Source organism: Heloderma suspectum, chromosome 4 (genome assembly GCF_057233095.1).
Source record: "Heloderma suspectum isolate Gila_16-S chromosome 4, 16-S_ref, whole genome shotgun sequence".
NCBI lineage: Eukaryota > Metazoa > Chordata > Lepidosauria > Squamata > Helodermatidae > Heloderma > Heloderma suspectum.
Window position 1 is genome coordinate 308,667,256 of NC_139461.1, and position 19,370 is coordinate 308,686,625.

General features: G+C 42.7%; 1 protein-coding gene across 9 annotated transcripts in view; it reads left to right on the forward strand.

Annotated features, from left to right (window-relative positions):
• ZBTB46 (zinc finger and BTB domain containing 46) overlaps positions 1-19,370 on the forward strand; it is a 105,787-nt gene that overhangs the window by 16,447 nt on the left and 69,970 nt on the right. For all 9 annotated transcript variants that reach the window (XM_084854426.1, XM_084854419.1, XM_084854423.1 and 6 more), the window contains one exon: positions 9,199-10,168. In XM_084854426.1, coding sequence (XP_084710552.1) covers positions 9,232-10,168 — 937 coding nt within the window. In that variant the 5' untranslated portion in view covers positions 9,199-9,231. The remainder of the gene's footprint in view (positions 1-9,198; positions 10,169-19,370) is intronic.

Genomic DNA, 19,370 nt, shown 5'->3' on the forward strand with positions numbered 1-19,370 from the left:
CAGAGGTACTGTTAGTGGGTGGTTCGTCTGCCCGGCTAGGTGATATTCAACCTGTTCTGGAGGGGGTTGCACTCCCCCTAAAGGATCAGGTTTTAGTTTGGGGGTGCTCTTGGATCCAGAACTGTCACTTGAGGCACAGGTGAACTCAGTGGCACGGAGCACTTTTTATCAGCTTAGGCTGGTATACCAACTATGCCCTTATCTGGACACAGATAGCCTAGCTACAGTTATCCATGCTCTGGTAACTTCTCGTCTGGATTACTGCAATGCGTTATATGTGGGGCTGCCTTTGAAAACGGTCCGGAAACTTCAGCTGGTCCAAAATAGGGCAGCAAGATTGTTAACAGGGACTGGCCTGCGAGCTCATATTATGCCAGTACTTTTCCAGCTGCACTGGCTGCCAGTCCATTTCCGGGCCCGATTCAAAGTGCTGGTGTTAATATTCAAAGCCCTTAACGGCTTGGGGCCAGGTTACCTGAAGGATCGCCTCCTCCCATATGTGCCTGCCCGGACCTTAAGATCATCATCAGCGGTCCTTCTCCATGAGCCCGTGCCAAAGGAAGTGAGGTGGGTGGCTACTAGGAGGAGGGCTTTTTCTGCTGTGGCACCCTGGCTCTGGAATGAGCTCCCTAGTGAGGTTCGCCTGGCGCCTACATTGTATTCCTTTTGGCGCCAGGTGAAGACCTTTTTATTTTCCCAGGCATTTTAGCTTTCTAAATTTTTATCTTTGCGGTTTTAAATCTGTATTTTACACTCCTGCACTGCTGCTAGGTTTTATTGTGGTTGTATTGTTATATTGTGGTTGTAATGTCCTATATATTTTAAATTGTTTTATTGCGTGTTGTTTGGTTTTAATTTTTGTGAACCGCCCAGAGAGCTTCGGCTATTGGGCGGTATAGAAATAAATAAATAAATAAATAGTACATTCATCTTAAGTACATTAACCTTGCCTCAAATACTTAAATTAAGTGATGCCCACCTTTCCAAATCCAGAAACATTTCTGCCAGCAATCTACTTAAATAAAGTTTAATCATTTGAGAAATATTTCTAGGCACCTATATTCCAAGATACATTGTAACTTCCGGACACCAGTGAAATTGCCATTAAGTAACTACATTGGGTAACTTAATACTACCTACTGGCATTAATTCAGATTTTGACCAATTAATAGTATAGCTCGAAAGTGTACTAAAGGTGCCAATCTTATTAATTCTGACATAGAAGGCTCTAACCTACTAATAAATAACAAGTTGTCTCCATATAAAGCCCTATTATATTCAACCTGCTCATGCACAAACACATGAATTCGTCTGCTTTGCCTAATTGCTCATTAGGATAATTGCCGGGAGAATTATCAACAACCTCCGATATACAGACGATACCACCCTAATGGCAGAAAGTGAAGAGGATCTCAAGAGCCTCTTGTTGAGGGTGAAAGAGGAGAGTGCAAAAGCTGGTTTGAAACTCAACATTAAAAAAACTAAGATCATGGCATCTGGCCCCATCACTTCCTGGCATATAGAAGGGGAAGAAATGGAAGCAGTGACAGATTTTACTTTCCTGGGCTCCAAGATCACCGCAGATGGTGACTGTAGCCTTGAAATTAAAAGACGCTTGCTCCTTGGGAGGAAAGCTATGGCAAACCTAGACAGCATAGTAAGAAGCAGAGACATCACCTTGCCGAGAAAGGTCCGTCTAATCAAAGCTATGGTTTTCCCAGTAGTAATGTATGGCTGTGAGAGCTAGACTATAAGGAAGGCTGAGCGCCGAAGAATTGATGCTTTCGAACTGTGGTGCTGGAGAAGACTCTTACGAGTCACCTGGACTGCAAGGAGGTCAAATCAGTCAATCCTAAAGGAAATCAACCCTGAGTGCTCACTGGAAGGACAGATACTGAAGCGGAAGCTCAAATATTTTGGCCATCTAATGCGAAGACAAAATTCTCTGGAAAAGACCCTGATGCTGGGAAAGACTGGAGGCAAAAGGAGAAGGGGACGGCAGAGGATGAGATGGCTAGATAATATCACCGATGCAATGAATATGAACTTGAGCACACTCCGGGAGAGAGCGGAGGACAGGAAAGCCTGGCGTGCTGTGGTCCATGGGGTCACGAAGAGTCGGACACGACTGAACGACTGAACAATAACAACAACAACCTTATACTAGTCTACAGGAAAACTACCTTGCCCTAGAGCTTTCCTATTCCTCATATTCTCAATAACACACTTAGGGCGCAATACTATGGGGATAGGCGGCCCCTTCGAACTGAGAGGTGACCGCCTATCCAATGTAGGGCAGAAGCACGGAAGGGATCATTCCCTCTGCATTTCTCCTGCCCTGCATTTGTGGCTAGACAACTGATTTCGGCTGTCTAGCCACAGGAAAGCGGAGCAGGGGAGGAGGCTGCTGGCATTTCTGCCTTCCCTGCCCTGAAACTCCCTGTTTTGGCCGCTCCTCTTGCAAGCCCGGAGGACGGGGCAGTTCCGCACTGCCTCCAAGGCACCACGGAAGTGAGGGAAGGTCAGTTCCCGGAAAACCACATATCCTATGGCCATCTAGCCTCGTGACTAGCGGCCATAGGATTGCTCCCTTAATTTCCTCAGCCCAGATAGGCTCTGCAAGTAGTTCCATTTGTTGCAAATCCAATTGTGAGAGGACCAAATTTGAAACTACTTGCAGAAAATTTTGACTTCCTCAGATCCCTATCCATCCTATATAGTTCAGAATAAAATTTCTGAAACTGTAAATTTATATCCTTTCGAGTTGTATATACATTGTTGTGGTTATCTTTAATCAATGGAATATAATTTCGAGTTTTCGGTTTCAACCAAAATGCCAGGATCTTGCCAGGCCTTTCTCCGCTTAACCATAAGGTAGTTGTTGTTCAGTCGTTAAGTCGTGTCCGACTCTTCATAACCCCATGGACCATAGCACTCCAGGCCTTCCTGTCCTCTGCTCTTTCCCGGAGTGTGCTCAAGTTCATATTCATTGCATTGGTGATGCTATCTAGCCATCTCATCCTCTACCGTCCCCTTCTCCTTTTGCCTTCAGTCTTTCCCAGCATCAGGGTCTTTTCCAGGGAGTTTTCTCTTCGCATTAGGTGGCCAAAATATTTGAGCTTCAGCTTCAGTATCTGTCCTTCCAATGAGCACTGAGGGTTGATTTCCTTTAGGATTGACTGATTTGACCTCTTTGCAGTCCAGGGGACTCGTAAGAGTCTTCTCCAGCACCACAGTTCGAAAGCATCAATTCTTCGGTGCTCAGCCTTCCATATAGTCCAACCATAAGGTAGTGTGGCTCTTATTTACAAGATTTACAATATGCAAAATTAGCTACAGTGAAGTTGTTTCTAAAACTCTACATTTGCCCCTGGTCTTCCACCCCACTCCACCTGCAGTTACAGCTTACCATATTCACAGCTGTATAACAGTTTGGCATGAAGGTTAAAGCAAAAAGACTTATAGCTGCCTATCCTAAGCAGAGGTCAAAGGGGCAAGTCCCTGTGGTGTGGGCTTAGGTGAAAGTTGAGAAACATTGATCCAGGATCCAGTATTTAGGAGCCAGGAAACCCCAAAACCCCAGAGCCCCACAAGAAGATAAGCAGAAAATAGAATAAAATAAATGTTGTATTAACAAATACTACAAAAGCTTAATTAAATTCTTCATGAGCCAAGAATCCAGTTCCAAAAGGGGAAAAAATGGCCAGGAGCAGCTGTAAAAACTGAAGGAGGAACATGTTCAAAGTAAGAAATAACTGTCTCAAGGGCAAGCTGGGATCCAAAAGGCCTCAGACTAGTAAAGACATTATCACTACTATTATTAATAGTAATATTGTACTGGAACAGAAAGCTGTTTGATATGGTAAAACAAGGCTTTTGAAGTTGATTCTCTAGTGACAAATTTAGTGTGGCAACAACTTTAGCATATTATAATCCTATGGTTGAATTCTTGCTTCTGTCTTCATGAACATGTAAAACATTTTGTTCAAGTCAGTGTGATCCAGTTCAATAAATGTTTCTCCTTTAATCCATCTGGAAAATCCTGTGAGGTCACTCCTGAAGTCACCCAGAGCCACAAGTGTTGTCTCCCTAAATTTATTTATTATACCTCAAGTTTTTTCCTCATGAAGATCCTGACCACTCTGTACATCTGCCCATGATTGAGCTTTGCATATTTGCTTGAGTAGAAAGGCTATAGACTTCTTCTGGAATATACTCAAGCTTGGACTTCATGGGATCTGAAGAGAAGGACTTTTAAATCTGGGCTACTCAAATACTTAGTTGCATGTTCACATCATTCTGCCTTTTCCAACAGAAGAGGCTGCTGTTAGTATATGGCATAGCTGTTGATGGGGGCATAGGAAGAAGGTAATATGTGAGGTACTTATGGCTTTATAGATTTTATCAACTTGAAGAATCCCAGTTTTTCATAAACTATTTTTTGTAACCAGAATAAAGTACACAAATTGTATAATTTAGATGCATTATTCCTGTTGCAGAAATTAGCTTGCAGGAATTGGCTTTTCAGCATAGAATCAAAGACCCTGGTACTAATTCAAAGAAATTTAGATGTATTTAAATCTCAAAGAGACAGCTTGGTCATGACTATTCTGATTACTTTTCTGTTGTAAATTAGCTAAAGAGCAAGGCGATAATTATTACAGAATAAGAGCAAATCCAAATGTAGACTAGATACCTGAGGAAACAAACACACCCTTACATAGAGTTTGCTTCAACATTTGCTCAGCTAAAAGATGTTCCGTTATGCCAGCTGGTTAGTGTGTCCAGATGTGCTGATAAATACTGAGGCATGGGGGAATGATTGCATTGTGTGGTTAGCTGACTGTGTTTCCAAGAAAAATTATCTAGGGAGAGAGCAGGAGAGGGAGACTAAGATAATGAGCCTAATGTCAACAAAGAATTATCTGAAGACATTGGAAGGACATTGCACTTCTGATGGAAGCTGAATTAATTACAAGCTTAATTCATGGCAGCATAATAGAAAAATAAATTGGATCATAAAGCCATACTGTGTGGAAGATACTTAACTGAATTCACATGTGTGATTAGGTGTTACAAACTTGGCAATAATTTGCTGTATATGTGTTTCTCTCATTCTGAATAGGTGTACATTATAGAATAGGTACAGACTTTAGCAGATGGCAATGTGTTTTAGTAAGATTTCCTTATATATAAATTGGTTTGTCTTGGAGATGGCTTTTAGCAAGAGATTTTTGTAATTGATCTTAGGAAATAGTTGTTGTTGATGCCTGCAATTAGGTACTTCACATTTTGAAAAACACACAGATCCATTCCAAAAGTTTACAATCTAAAGGGCACAGCGAATATAGGGAAAAGATGATGGGAAAAGTGGCCTGGAACAAATGCATTTTAGGAACACTTCAAAAAGGAAAAAGAAACTTTTGGAGGTGTGAATAGCACTTACCTTCCATTGATTACATAAACTACATGGTTACATGGTATGAAATTATTTATCATGGTTTTAGAAGTGTCTTGATTGTGAGTTTATAAGAAAAATGGAGCCAAGTTGTCTAGCAAAACTAGAATTACTCTATAAGATTGGGATTTACAGAACAACATGTTTTATTAATTTATTTAGTTGAAGTATTTTTATGCTGCTCCGTAGCCATAAAGCCTCCCAGAGCGGTTTTCATATAATCAATTAAACAAGACAGTTACTGCCCACAAACCTACACTCTAAAAAGACAAGGCACCCAAGGAAAAAGGAATGGGGAGAAAGAGGGATTTTTAAAAAATTATTTCAGCGGGGCTGGTGGAATGGCCCTGTTCTCCCTCTCATCTCTTTCAGGTCACCTGCTGGAATAGGTGGTGGTGGTGGTGATGTTTGCTCTTTTAAATGTAGGGTGTTATCATTAATTAAACAATAGCATCAAAACAGCAAATTCAACGGGGTAGACAATGTGGTGCCAGCGGGCAACAGTGTGCCCCTGCACACCTTTCTTGGCACCCACTGAGGTGCCCTATCCTTCCCACTTTTTTAAAAAAAAATCAACATTTTCTTACTGGCAACTGGAATTGCTTCAAACCAAAGTGAGGGCCTGTAACCGCTGCCATCTTCATTTCCCATTAATCTATTTGGGCCATGCATGTGGCTCAGACATTCTTCGGAAATTAGGTTGGCTAATTACCTCCAGCAAATGCTTTCCTCCGCCGTACACCCAGCCACAAAAAAGAAGGGGGGGAAGGAAAAGGGACTCCTGTCATTTCCATATGGTAAGCTGGGTGGGGGGAAGCTAAAGAGACCAGCAGTGCGGCCGTGCAAGAGAGAAAAGTGGTGGTGGGGGGCTAGGAAGAGGAGTGATAAGCCGGGGGGGGGGGAGCAGCAGGAAGCCACTGACGGTACATAAAATTATACATGGGGTGCTTCTGTATGAATGGATGGTGGCTGAAGGCATGTGGTATGTGTGTGTGAGAGACAGACAGACAGCACATATCAATGGGTGGTGAGCCAAGGCATGAGAGAGAGAGTGATAGAATGAGTTGGCTGGCAGGGGATGGGGGGAGAGAAAAAGAGTTTGCCATCTCTGAAATATGTTCCTTTTGGTGCTGAGAAGTATAGATTTAAAGAAGTTGTTTAGTGTATTCAGGCTCAGACCCCACCTCTACCTTGTACTTAGTCTTTTGGGCAGGTTCCTTGTTCCATGCCTCCTATAGCAGTCATTTTGTGGTGGTGCCCACAGCAGTTTCTCAAATTGCCAAATGTGCCCACAGGCCAAAAAGACTGCCTACCCCTGAAATACAACTTTATGAGTGCCAGAGGGGTAGCTGTGTTAGTTTGTTACTTTATGATTTGTTTCCATAGTTTGAATTTACAATCCAGATTTGGTGACGGTGGCAGCAGTTATACTGAAAAACAAATATCAGGGTGTTCTGAGTCAAGGGTGCTTACTAACTAACTTGGATCATTAATACGTTGCTGTATATCTAATGGGAATCTGTAAATATTTTCAGAGAGGATGCCATTCTTCTTCATATGATATTCCAGTAAAGGCTGTCTGAGCGCAAAGCCTCGGGCCTTTCAAAAACAGTAAAGATTTGTCTATTCAGAAAGCAATGGGTAAATTATATAGTCTGTCAACTATGTTTTAATGTCTTTAGCTCCCCTCACTTTATTGTGTAAATATAACTTCTGTTAACATAATGGAAAATAACCATGAGACAAGTAGGATCTGCAACAAAATATTGCAGTGTATGTGCTCCTGTTCAGGGTTCCTCCCAGCCCACTATTCCCTCCTCCAGGATATTCCATTTCTCCTCCTCACAATTTTCTGTTCTCCCCCTACCCTCTAACAGTCAGTGTTCTGTGGCCAGTGAACATACTGATATTGGAGGTCTGTTTCGGGTTCTTAATAGGATTTTTTTTGTACCTCAGCAACTATTGGGGTTTCCCTGAGCCTAATACCTCCCTTTATGTATGGATGGTGCTGTTTGGGCTGCATAAGGAACGGCACTCATGCTTGAATGCTGGAAATAGAGGGAATAATGATGGATGGGTATGTGATATGAAGAGATAACTTGAAAGTGGATGGTTTTCACCATGCGTTGTTGACCTGTACTTGCAACTACCTCTGATTCACATCTTCAGTGTGTAAACTAATTGAGGTTGAAACAAATTCATAGGTAGCTGTCTCAGGATAGAGGTCTCTGATTTAGTCTTAAGGATAATTTCTTTCCAGAGGAGCTACTGCTACAGGATGCTTTGCTTTGCATAGCCTCTAAACACAATTTCAGCACTAGCTTGATCTGATCTTAAACTCTAATACGTTTGTAAACTTACAATTCTTCCTTCCCCCTCCCCACAGGGTAGTTGTCATAAACACATCATACTTCTTCTCAATTAGGTTTGAAAGTTTAATATGCCAGCATGCCTCCTTCAAAGCTTTGTCAAGACTAAATTGACTAAAATATGGAAATTCTCTATGTTAGTAATATATCAGTAAATATATCAGTAAAGTTACATCAGTAAATTGAAGGTGTTGAGAATGCTTCCCAAATATTTATCTGTCTGGTGCACAAAGAGATAAACTTCAGGGTTAATCATTTTAATACACTGCAACTGTTAATAATGTAACTGATGAATCGAACTTGCTCAGTGTTGGAAGGGATCCCCCATTGATGCCAATGGTGGATTTTCTTTGAATGCAAATAGCAGCTTTAAACCTCAAGATCTCAGCATGGAAGGGAAGGGTTAATTCCTCCTCACCCGCTGTAGTCTCCATCATTATTGGATACCCTCCCCCTGCTGATGCTATTTGCATTTTCAAAAATCTGCACACAAAGATGCATTAAATATTAGGTCTAGTTTTCCCTGAAAAAATAACCCACACAGAGCAAGGTTAAATCCCCCTCACCTGCTGCGATCTTGATAATTATCACTCCTCTCTCACTCAGGCGCACACGCACATTAACAGCTTCAGGATTTTTAAAATGGGAAGCAGTATATAAATATTCTAAAATAAATAAAATAATAAATAAAGGCACAATCCTATGGAGATAGTTGTTAGCCTCTGAACTCTGGGGATGATGACTATCCAATGCAGGATGGCCAGAGTACAAAGGTGATCCTCACTTACATGCTCCAGCTGCCCTGCATTTTTGGCTAGATAGGCAGTTTTGCCTGTCTAGCTGCAGCTTCGAGGAAGGGAGGGGAAGGGAAGGAGGCTAGTACGCGCATTGGAAGCTGTGTAATGTGGCTTCTGCAGTCTCCTCCCCTCACTGCCCCCGGGACTGCCACCTTTTCACCATCTCCATGCTCCATTTCCGAGCGCAGACACGTAGCTGGTGTGGAGAGAATCACACCAGCTACAAGGGGACAGGGAGCGTAGTTTCTGGGAAGTGAGGCCGGAGCCCTGGCTCTGACCTCAGATCCCAGAAACCAAAAAATCCTGTGGTCCTCTAGACAGTGTCTAGTGGCCATAGGATTGCTCCCTAAATAAATAAATGCAAAGACAAATATTAATGTCACGTCTAGTTTGGTCTTCAGTTACTGGTGGGGACTTGTTGCACAAGCAGTGAACTCTCTATTCTAAGAATAATGTCTTAGTGTCTCCTTCAAACCTGGGAAGACAGTTTAATGCCTTTTTGAAACTTTCTCTGGTGATCTACATAGTACGATAGTCCATTTAATATGGTAACACTTCTATTTCTCCCTCACAGAGTGTGCAGAAGCAGTAGCACAAATATTTCTAAATGAATAATCGAAAAGAAGACATGGAGATTGCCTCCCACTATCGTCATCTGCTTCAAGAACTCAATGAACAAAGACAGCATGGTATCCTCTGTGATGTTTGTATTATAGTGGAAGGAAAGATTTTCAAGGCTCACAAAAACATTTTACTTGGAAGCAGCCGCTACTTCAAGACACTGTACTGCCAGGTGCAGAAGACCTCTGACCAGGCAACAATCACACATCTGGATATTGTAACAGCACAGGGCTTTAAAGCAATCATTGACTTCATGTACTCGGCACACCTTGCATTGACCAGCAGGAATGTTATTGAGGTGATGTCAGCTGCTAGCTATCTCCAGATGACTGATATTGTGCAAGCTTGTCACAATTTCATAAAGGCCGCTCTTGACATAAGCATAAAGTCTGATGCATCAGATGATCTTATTGATTATGAACTTGGGGCTCCTTCCAGCAATAGTACAGATGCTTTGATTTCAGCGGTGGTAGCTGGTAGGAGCATATCTCCCTGGCTGGCTCGGCGGACAAGTCCAGCAAACTCCTCTGGTGATTCAGCCATTGCTAGCTGTCACGAAGGAGGAAGTGCATATGGGAAAGAGGATCAAGAACCAAAAACGGATAGTCATGATGACATTTCATCCCAATCTCTGTGGTCTAGTGATTTAGGCTATGGATCCTTGCGTATCAAAGAAGAGCAGATCTCACCATCTCATTATGGAGGGAATGAACTGCAGTCTGCCAAAGATGGGGCAATGCAGAATACTTTCTCAGAACAAGGTGCTACAGATGGATGGCAGCCTACAGGGCGCAGAAAGAATAGGAAAAACAAGGATACCGTGCGCCATATTACACAGCAACTGGGAGATGACAGCAGGACAAGTTCTCCAGTGCCATCTTTTCTATCTGCCCCTGGATGGCCCTATAGTAGTCGAGAAGCAAGTAAGAATTTTATTTCTTCAATCTCTGTAAAATTATGTAATGTGAATATATATCACCATCCATGGTATATAGTAGTTAAAAGCGTATAAATGTTGATGGGGTGGCTGTATGTACTGTAGGTGAGGCTCTCGCTCCTCGCTTCAGTTCGCCATTTCTATCCTCACTCACCCACACTCTAGTAATTTCTCTCCTTTTCCTCCTACCTGCCAACACCTTACATTACCTGAGGGCCAAACCACATACGATGCACCTTTGTTGTTATTTTCCTTCCTTCACTACTCTTAATTGCACACTCCCTTCCAAAGCTGCTGTTAATAATGTAAATGCTGTACCTGTATCTCTTTGCTGCCACAGGATTATTAACAATTTTGGGGAGGATTTAAATTTGCAGTTAAGCACCCCTTCCCCAAGTGCCTTTGATCAGATTCAGAATTGCACCGCTTTTAAACTAAACGAAACCAAAAAGGACTGGAGATCTGTGACTAGATCTCCTGCATAATGAGTGATTTGGCCGTGAAATTGATGGCCAAATATAATGCAAGATACATGTACAGTACATGAAGGACACTTCAGGGAATGTATCTCACCCTTCTCATTACCTCTGCAAGAACAGCAGTCAAGTGGAGGGGGAGGGAATAAATTACACACCCACACAACGCAAGGTGTATAGGCAAACATTGCCTAGAATGGCTTCTGTTTCTTGGTCATGTTAAATCATGACAGACAAACCATTAAGTAGCTCTTTTAATAATTGGCTTTCAGTGAAATATAAACCTGTCAGCCCAAGCCCCCTGCCATATTTCTATCAGCTCATTGATCTGGTCCCATGTACCTGTGGGACAGTGTCTAGAAAGTTGCTCACATAGAAAGAATTGTTACTTATGCTATATTTTTTATTATACAATACTTTTGTTTATTGTTTTGGTTATACTTATGCTATACTTTATTACTTTTGTTTATTATGAGCCTATATGCTTCCAAGCTTGATTCAGGGTGCTGGTTTTAACCTGTAAAGCCCTACATGGCTCAGAACTGCAATACCTGATGGAGTGCTTCTCCTGACATGAACCTACCTGTACTCTACACTCAGCATCTAAGGTCCTCCTCCAGGTGCCTCCTCTGAGGGAGGCTTGGAAGGTTGGCAACAAGGGAGAGGGCCTTCTCAGTGGTGGCCCCCCAACTGGAATGATCTCCCCAACAAGGCCCACCTGGTGCCAACATTGTTATGTTTTCGGTTGCAGGTTATGATCTATCTCTTTTCCCAGGCATTTGGCAGCGTATGATGAGTTTTTAATCAGTCCTGGATTTGTCTTATCGTTATGGCTGATTGTTCAAAGTTGTTTCTATATACTCTTTGTGTATAGTGTTTGTTTGTGTGTTTTATGTAAATGGGTTTTAAACATTGTATTCTGTTTTTTTAAATGTTTTTAATGTTTGTAAACTGCCCAGAAAGCCTTGGCTATGGGGTGGTTTAGAAATGTGGTGGTGGTGGTGGTGATGATGATGATGATAATACTGAAATAATAATTAAATCTGGAATACTTGGAGAATTTATGATAATTTTAAATGCTTATTTGCTCTTTACTGATATTTACTTCAAGGAACAATGGCCAAAGGTCATCTGGTAATCTTATTTTTTTCTGAGCAAAATAAATGGCTTTATACTTAGAGCACAGCTAGAGATGATATGGGATATCTGTGATGAGAATCTACCACAGTTCTTTTCCCTTTTTTAAGTAGTTATGGTTGGATGTGGGCTTGAATTGGGTTGAGAGACTCCAAAATGGGGAGAGGGGGGTAACCATGTGCGATTTTTCCAATTATCCCCCACCCCACCCCCATCTGCTTTACGCCTCATGGCGAAAATATACAAGTCCCCCCGTCCCCCCGCCGCCACATACACCTAGGAAAATATTAACTGAAAGCCCTACATTTAGCAGTCATCTCAGGCAGCAGATGCTGGGGTGGGTGGGTGCAGAGCAGTGACAAGGTGTTAGAGGACAGAGCTGTGTGTTCATATAGCCTGCCCTGTACCCATAAGCTAGCCTGCTGCCCTCAAGTATATTGGAGGATGCTGTCCTGTCACCAGTGTTGAAGTAAAATTAAATTGCCAGTCCCATCAGCTTCTGTATGTGAAATGGGGCAGGGCAGCATCTTTGCCTCAGGCAGTAAAATGTCTTTGGTCAGCCTTGCTTTCATCTCTGTGTTAAGACAGCTATTTAAACTTTAGCTTTGCTGTACTGTGGCCCCCTCCTTTTTTTCTTTAGTATTGCTTTAAGATGTGTGTGTATATGTGTATTGCTTAAAGTTTATTCTTCCTCTGACTCTCAGTATAATTTTTGTTCTATGATGCCCAGAAAATGAGACAGGCTTGTAGATAGCTAGCTAGATCTAAGTAGAGATTAAGGGCAGTATGCAGTACTGCTGCTGCACCTCCGCTCATTCTGTTGCACCAGTAGGACCGACCACTAGCGTAACATGAAGCTAGTGCTCCCTAAAGCAGCCAGAAATGAGACAAAACAGGTCAGTGGACCTCCCTCCTGTGAGCTCTGTCCTGTTCTGGAAATGAGTGTTTGGGCTCATTTCCAGTTGTTTTAGGAACTGCTAGCTTCCTTTTGTCCTAGTGGTCAGTCCCCCTGGTACTCAGGCAGTGTTGGATACTGCCCTAAGGGCCAAACTAGACAAAATGAGAAATGCATGAATGCATTTTGCTACCTGTGTTTTTTTTATTTTAAATAGCTGGGGGAGTGGGGAGAATGGGACTACTAGGATTGCGTCTGGAATGCAGAGGGAAGGGTGTCACCACAAGCAAGCCATTCCAGCAGACTGTACAGAGGGAGATGTGAGGGAAAGCAGGGCCATTCCACCAACCCTGCTGAAAGGCCACTTCATTTTTTCCTCTTCCCTCCCAATTCCTTTTTTACTTGTGTGTTGTGTATTTAGATTGGCCTGTTTTACTGATAGTATGTGAGCCACTCTGGGAGCCTTTTTGGCTGATGAGCGGGATGAAAAGATTTTAAATAAATAATTTATTTATTTGTTTAATTTCTTTATTTAAAATATTTTTATCCCATTCCTCAGCCAAAAAAGACTCCTGAAATGGCTTACAATCAATCAGCAAAACAGTCCCTGCCCACAGGCTTGCAATCTAAAAAAGACACTACATACAAGGGAAAAGGGTTGGGGAGAGAAGCGAGGAAAATTAAGTAGATTATCAACAGGACTACTGGAATAGCCCTGCTCATCTCCTGGGGGTGGGTGGGCATTCCAACTGGAGCAGGCACTGATGTTCCCTTTGCCTGTTCCTATCTCCCTCACTCCTTTTTTCCTCACAGGGCAGTTTATGTCAGTTAGCCTGGGGGCAGGGGGGATCCAGGTGGAGCAGACCCTGATGTTTCCTTTGCCTGCACCTATCTCCTGTTATAAGCAACTCTTTCCCCCCGCATCGTGGTCCCAATGAAAATTGCTGCCCCCTCAAACTTATCCCCCACCTCAGAGAGGGGAGCTGCTATTAGATGTCAACTCATGGGATAGAAGGACAGAGGACACATCTTGCAGGACTGGAATGGCATGCAGGACAGGGGAGAAGAGTAGTGAACAGCAGGAAGCCTTTCTTCCAGCCAATGGGAATAACCCATTTAATGAGCTTACATTACCATGGTGGAACCATGTTGCTGAGTGCATAACACAGATGTGCAATAATTGTGTGGAATGGATAAAATGTGATTGGGAATTGCTTTGGGTCATCATATAAATAAACTGTCTGATTTAGACTCTCAAGTGTTGAATCTTTAAAACCCATAGGTATGCTAATAATTGAGATTATTAATGAAAATGTATGAAAAAAACCCCTTCATGGATCACTGCCTTGTTGTGGCGAAGGGGCTTGCGTAACTCAGTGAAGCCATAAGCTATGCCGTGCAGGGCCACCCAAGACGGACAGGTCATGGCAGAGAGTTCTGACAAAATGTGGTCCACTGGAGAAGGAAATGGCAACCCACTCCAGTATTCTTGCCAAGAAAACCCCATGGAACGTATCACAAGGCTAAAAGAGATGACGCCGGAAGATGAGCCCCTCAGGTCGGAAGGTGTCCAATATGCTACTGGGGAAGAGCAGAGGGTATTTCCAAGTAGCGCCAGAAAGAGTGAAGCGGCTGGGCCAAACCCGAAAGGACACTCAGCTGTGGATGTGTCTGGTGGTGAAAAGAAAATCCGATGCTGTAAAGAACAATATTGTTTAGGAACCTGGAATGTCAGATCAATGAATCAAGGTAAGCTAGAGGTGGTCAAACATGAGATGGCAAGATTGAACATCGACATCTTGGGAATCAGCGAACTAAAATGGACAGGCATGGGCGAATTTAATTCAGGTGACCATCATATCTACTATTGTGGGCAAGAATCCCTTAGAAGAAATGGAGTAGCACTCATAGTCAACAAAAGGGTGGGAAAAGCAGTACTGGGGTACAATCTTAAAAACGATAGAATGATCTCAGTACGAATCCAAGGCAAACCATTCAACATCACAGTAATTCAAGTCTATGCCCCAACCACTGAGGCCGAAGAAGCTGAGGTTGATCGGTTCTATGAAGACCTACAACACCTTCTAGAACTAACACCAAAAAAAGATGTCCTCTTCATCATAGGGGATTGGAATGCTAAAGTAGGAAGTCAAGAAATCACCGGGATAACAGGCAGGCATGGCCTTGGTGTACAAAATGAAGCAGGACAAAAACTAATAGAGTTTTGCCAAGAGAACATGCTGATCATAGCAAACACTCTTTTCCAACAGCACAAGAGGCGACTCTACACATGGACATCACCAGATGGTCAATATCGAAATCAGATTGATTATGTCCTTTGCAGCCAAAGATGGAGAAGCTCCATACAGTCCGTAAAAACAAGACCTGGAGCTGACTGTGGCTCAGATCATGAGCTGCTTCTTGCAAAATTTCGGCTTAAATTGAAGAACGTCGGGAAAACCACTAAACCGTTCAGGTATGACCTAAATCATATCCCTGATGAATATACAGTGGAGGTGAGGAATAGATTTCAGGGATTAGACCTGATAGACAGAGTGCCTGAGGAACTATGGACGGAGGTCCGTAACATTGTTCAGGAGGCAGCAACGAAATCCATCCCAAAGAAAAAAAAATGCAAGAAAGCAAAGTGGCTGTCTGATGAGGCTTTACAAGTAGCTCACGAAAGAAAGGAAGCGAAAAGCAAGGGAGAAAGGGGAAGATATACCCAACTGAACACAGAGTTCCAGAGAATAGCAGGGAGAGACAAGAAGGCCTTCTTAAATGAACAATGCAAAGAAATCGAGGAAAACAACAGAATGGGAAAGACTAGAGATCTCTTCAAGAAAATTGGAGATCTCAAGGGAACGTTTTGTGCAAAGACGGGCATGATCAAGGACAAAGAAGGCAGGGACCTAACAGAAGCAGATGAGATTAAGAAGAGGTGGCAAGAATACACAGAAGAACTATACGGGAAAGATGTGAATGTCCCTGATAGCCATGATAGTGCGGTCACTGAACTTGAGCCGGACATCCTAGAGAGTGAAGTCAAGTGGGCCTTAGGAAGCATTAGTAACAACAAAGCTAGCGGAGATGACAGTATTCCAGCCGAACTATTTAAAATCCTAAAAGATGATGCTGTTAAAGTGCTGCACTCAATATGCCAACAAATTTGGAACACTCAACAGTGGCCGCAAGACTGGAAAAGGTCAGTTTACATTCCAATTCCAAAGAAGGGAAACGCCAAAGAGTGTTCAAACTACTGCACTATTGCGCTCATTTCACATGACAGCAAGGTGATGCTCAAAATCCTAGGCTTCAGCAGTATGCGAATCGAGAACTACCGGAAGTACAAGCTGGGTTTCGAAGAGGAACTAGAGATCAAATCGCCAACATTCACTGGATCATGGAGAAAGCAAGAGAATTCCAGAAAAACGTCTATTTCTGCTTCATTGACTACGCTTAAGCCTTTGATTGTGTGGATCACAACAAACTCTGGCAAATTCTTAAAGTGATGGGAGTACCAGACCACCTTACCTGTCTCCTGAGAAACCTGTACGAGGGTCAAGAAGCAACAGTAAGAACCAGAGATGGAACAACCGATTGGTTCAAAATTGGGAAAGGAGTACGACAAGGCTGCATATTGTCACCCTGCTTATTTAACTTATATGCAGAGTACATCATGAGAAACGCAGGGTTGGATGAATCACAGGTCGGAATTAAGATTGCCAGGAGAATTATCAACAAACTCCGATATGCAGACGATACCACCCTAATGGCAGAAAGTGAAGAGGATCTCAAGAGCCTCTTGTTGAGGGTGAAAGTGGAGAGTGCAAAAGCAAGTTTGAAACTCAACATTAAAAAAACGAAGATCATGGCATCTGGCCCCATCACTTCCTGGCATATAGAAGGGGAAGAAATGGAAGCAGTGACAGATTTTATTTTCTTGGGCTCCAAGATCACCGCAGACGGTGACTGTAGCCATGAAATTAAAAGACGCTTGCTCCGTGGGAGGAAACCTATGGCAAACCTAGACAGCATAGTAAGAAGCAGAGACATCACCTTGCCGACAAAGGCCCGTCTAATCAAAGCTATGGTTTTCCCAGTAGTAATGTATGGCTGTGAGAGCTGGACTATAAGGAAGGCTGAGCGCCGAAGAATTGATGCTTTCGAACTGTGGTGCTGGAGAAGACTCTTACGAGTCCCCTGGACTGCAAGGAGGTCAAATCAGTCCATCCTAAAGGAAATCAACCCTGACTGCTCATTGGAAGGACAGATACTGAAACTGAAGCTCAAATATTTTGGCCACTTAATGCGAAGAGAAAACTCTCTGGAAAAGACCCTGATGCTGGGAAAGACTGAAGTCGAAAGGAGAAGGGGACGGCAGAGGATGAGATGGCTAGATAGCATCACCGAAGCAATGAATATGAACTTGAGCACGCTCCGGGAGAGAGCGCAGGACAGGAAGGCCTGGAGTGCTATGGTCCATGGGGTCACGAAGAGTCGGACACGACTGAACGACTGAACAACAACAACAACAAATGGTCTGGGAGAACAAAATGAAGCAGGACTTAGGCTGATAGAATTTTGCCAAGACAACTCACTGTGCATAACAAACACTCTCTTCCAACAACCTAAGAGACAACTTTATACATGGACTTCACCAGACGGTCGACACCGAAATCAGACTGACTACATCCTTTGTAGCCAAAGGTGGTGGACATCTATGCAGTCGGTAAAAACAAGACCTGGAGCTGATTGTAGTTCAGATCACAAACTTCTTATTGCACAATTTAGAATCACACTAAAGAGAATAGGGAAGACCCAGAGATCAGTTAGATATGAGCTCACTAATATTTCTCATGAATATGCAGTGGAGGTGAAGAATAGATTTAAGGGATTAGATTTAGTAGATAGGGTCCCGGAAGAACTATGGACAGAAGTTCGCAACATTGTTCAGGAGGCGGCAACAAAAAACGTCCCAAAGGAAAAGAAAACCAAGAAGGCAAGATGGCTGTCTGCTGAGACACTGGAAGCAGCCCAAGAAAGAAGGAAAGCAAAAGGCAACAGTGATAGGGGGAGATATGCCCAATTAAATGCAAAATTCCAGAGGTTAGCCAGAAGAGATAAGGAATTATTTTTCAACAAGCTATGTGCAGAAGCGGAAGAAGATAATAGAATAGGAAGGACAAGAGACCTCTTCCAGAAAATTAGAAACATCGGAGGTAAATTCCAGGCAAAAATGGGTATGATCAAAAACAAAGATGGCACGGACCTAACAGAAGCAGAAGAGATCAAGAAAAGGTGGCAAGAATATATGGAAGATCTGTATAGGAAGGATAATAATATCGGGGATAGATTTGACGGTGTGGTCAGTGAGCTAGAGCCAGACATCCTGAAGAGTGAGGTTGAATGGGCCTTAAGAAGCATTGCTAATAACAAGGCAGCAGGAGATGACGGTATCCCAGCTGAACTGTTTAAAATCTTGCAAGATGATGCTGTCAAGGTGATGCACACCATATGCCAGCAAATTTGGAAAACACAAGAATGGCCAACAGATTGGAAAAAATCAACTTATATCCCCATACCAAAAAAGGGAAGCACCAAAGAATGTTCAAACTATGGAACAGTGGCACTTATTTCACATGCCAGTAAGGGAATGCTCAAGATCTTGCAAGGTAGACTCCAGCAATTCATGGAACTAGAATTGCCAGATGTACAAGCTGGGTTTCGAAAAGGCAGAGGAACTAGAGACCAAATTGCCAATATCCGCTGGATAATGGAGAAAGCCAGGGACTTTCAGAAAAACAACTATTTCTGTTTTATTGACTATTCTAAAGCCTTTGACTGTGTGGATCATAATAAATTGTGGCAGGAGAGCAATGACAAATCTTGATAAAATAGTGAAGAGCAGAGATATCACACTGACAACAAAGGTCCACATAGTTAAAGCAATGGTATTCCCCGTAGTAACCTATGGCTGCGAGAGCTGGACCATAAGGAAGGCTGAGCGAAGGAAGATAGATGCTTTTGAACTGTGGTGCTGGAGGAAAATTCTGAGAGTGCCTTGGACTGCAAGAAGATCAAACCAGTCCATACTCCAGGAAATAAAGCCAGACTGCTCACTTGAGGGAATGATCTTAAAGGCAAAACTGAAGTCCTTTGGCCACATCATGAGAAGACAGGATACCCTGGAGAAGATGCTGATGCTAAGGAAAGTGGAAGGCCAAAGGAAGAGGGGCCAACCAAGGGCAAGATGGATGGATGATATTCTGGAGGTGACGGACTTGACCTTGAGGGAGCTGGGGGTGGCGACGGCCGACAGGAAGCTCTGGCGTGGGCTGGTCCATGAAGTCACGAAGAGTCGGAAGTGACTGACCGAATAAACAACAAAACATATCTTTATCTATTCCTGTGCTGTTTGTTGTTCTGTTTTTTATTCTTTTAAATATTTGCATGTATTTATATTTGCACCTGTTTGTATCGCATTTTAGTCTTTTAAATGTTTGTAGTCCACCCACAGAAAGTTTGTTATTGGGAAGGTTAAAAATATAATAAATCAATAACAAATGTTATATGTTATTGTTTTAAATTTTTTACCTGGTATGACAGCTATCCAAACAAGCTCAAAATAAGCTAAGTGCAAGAATTGTTTACTGAATTATTTTTTAAAAAAATTAGCA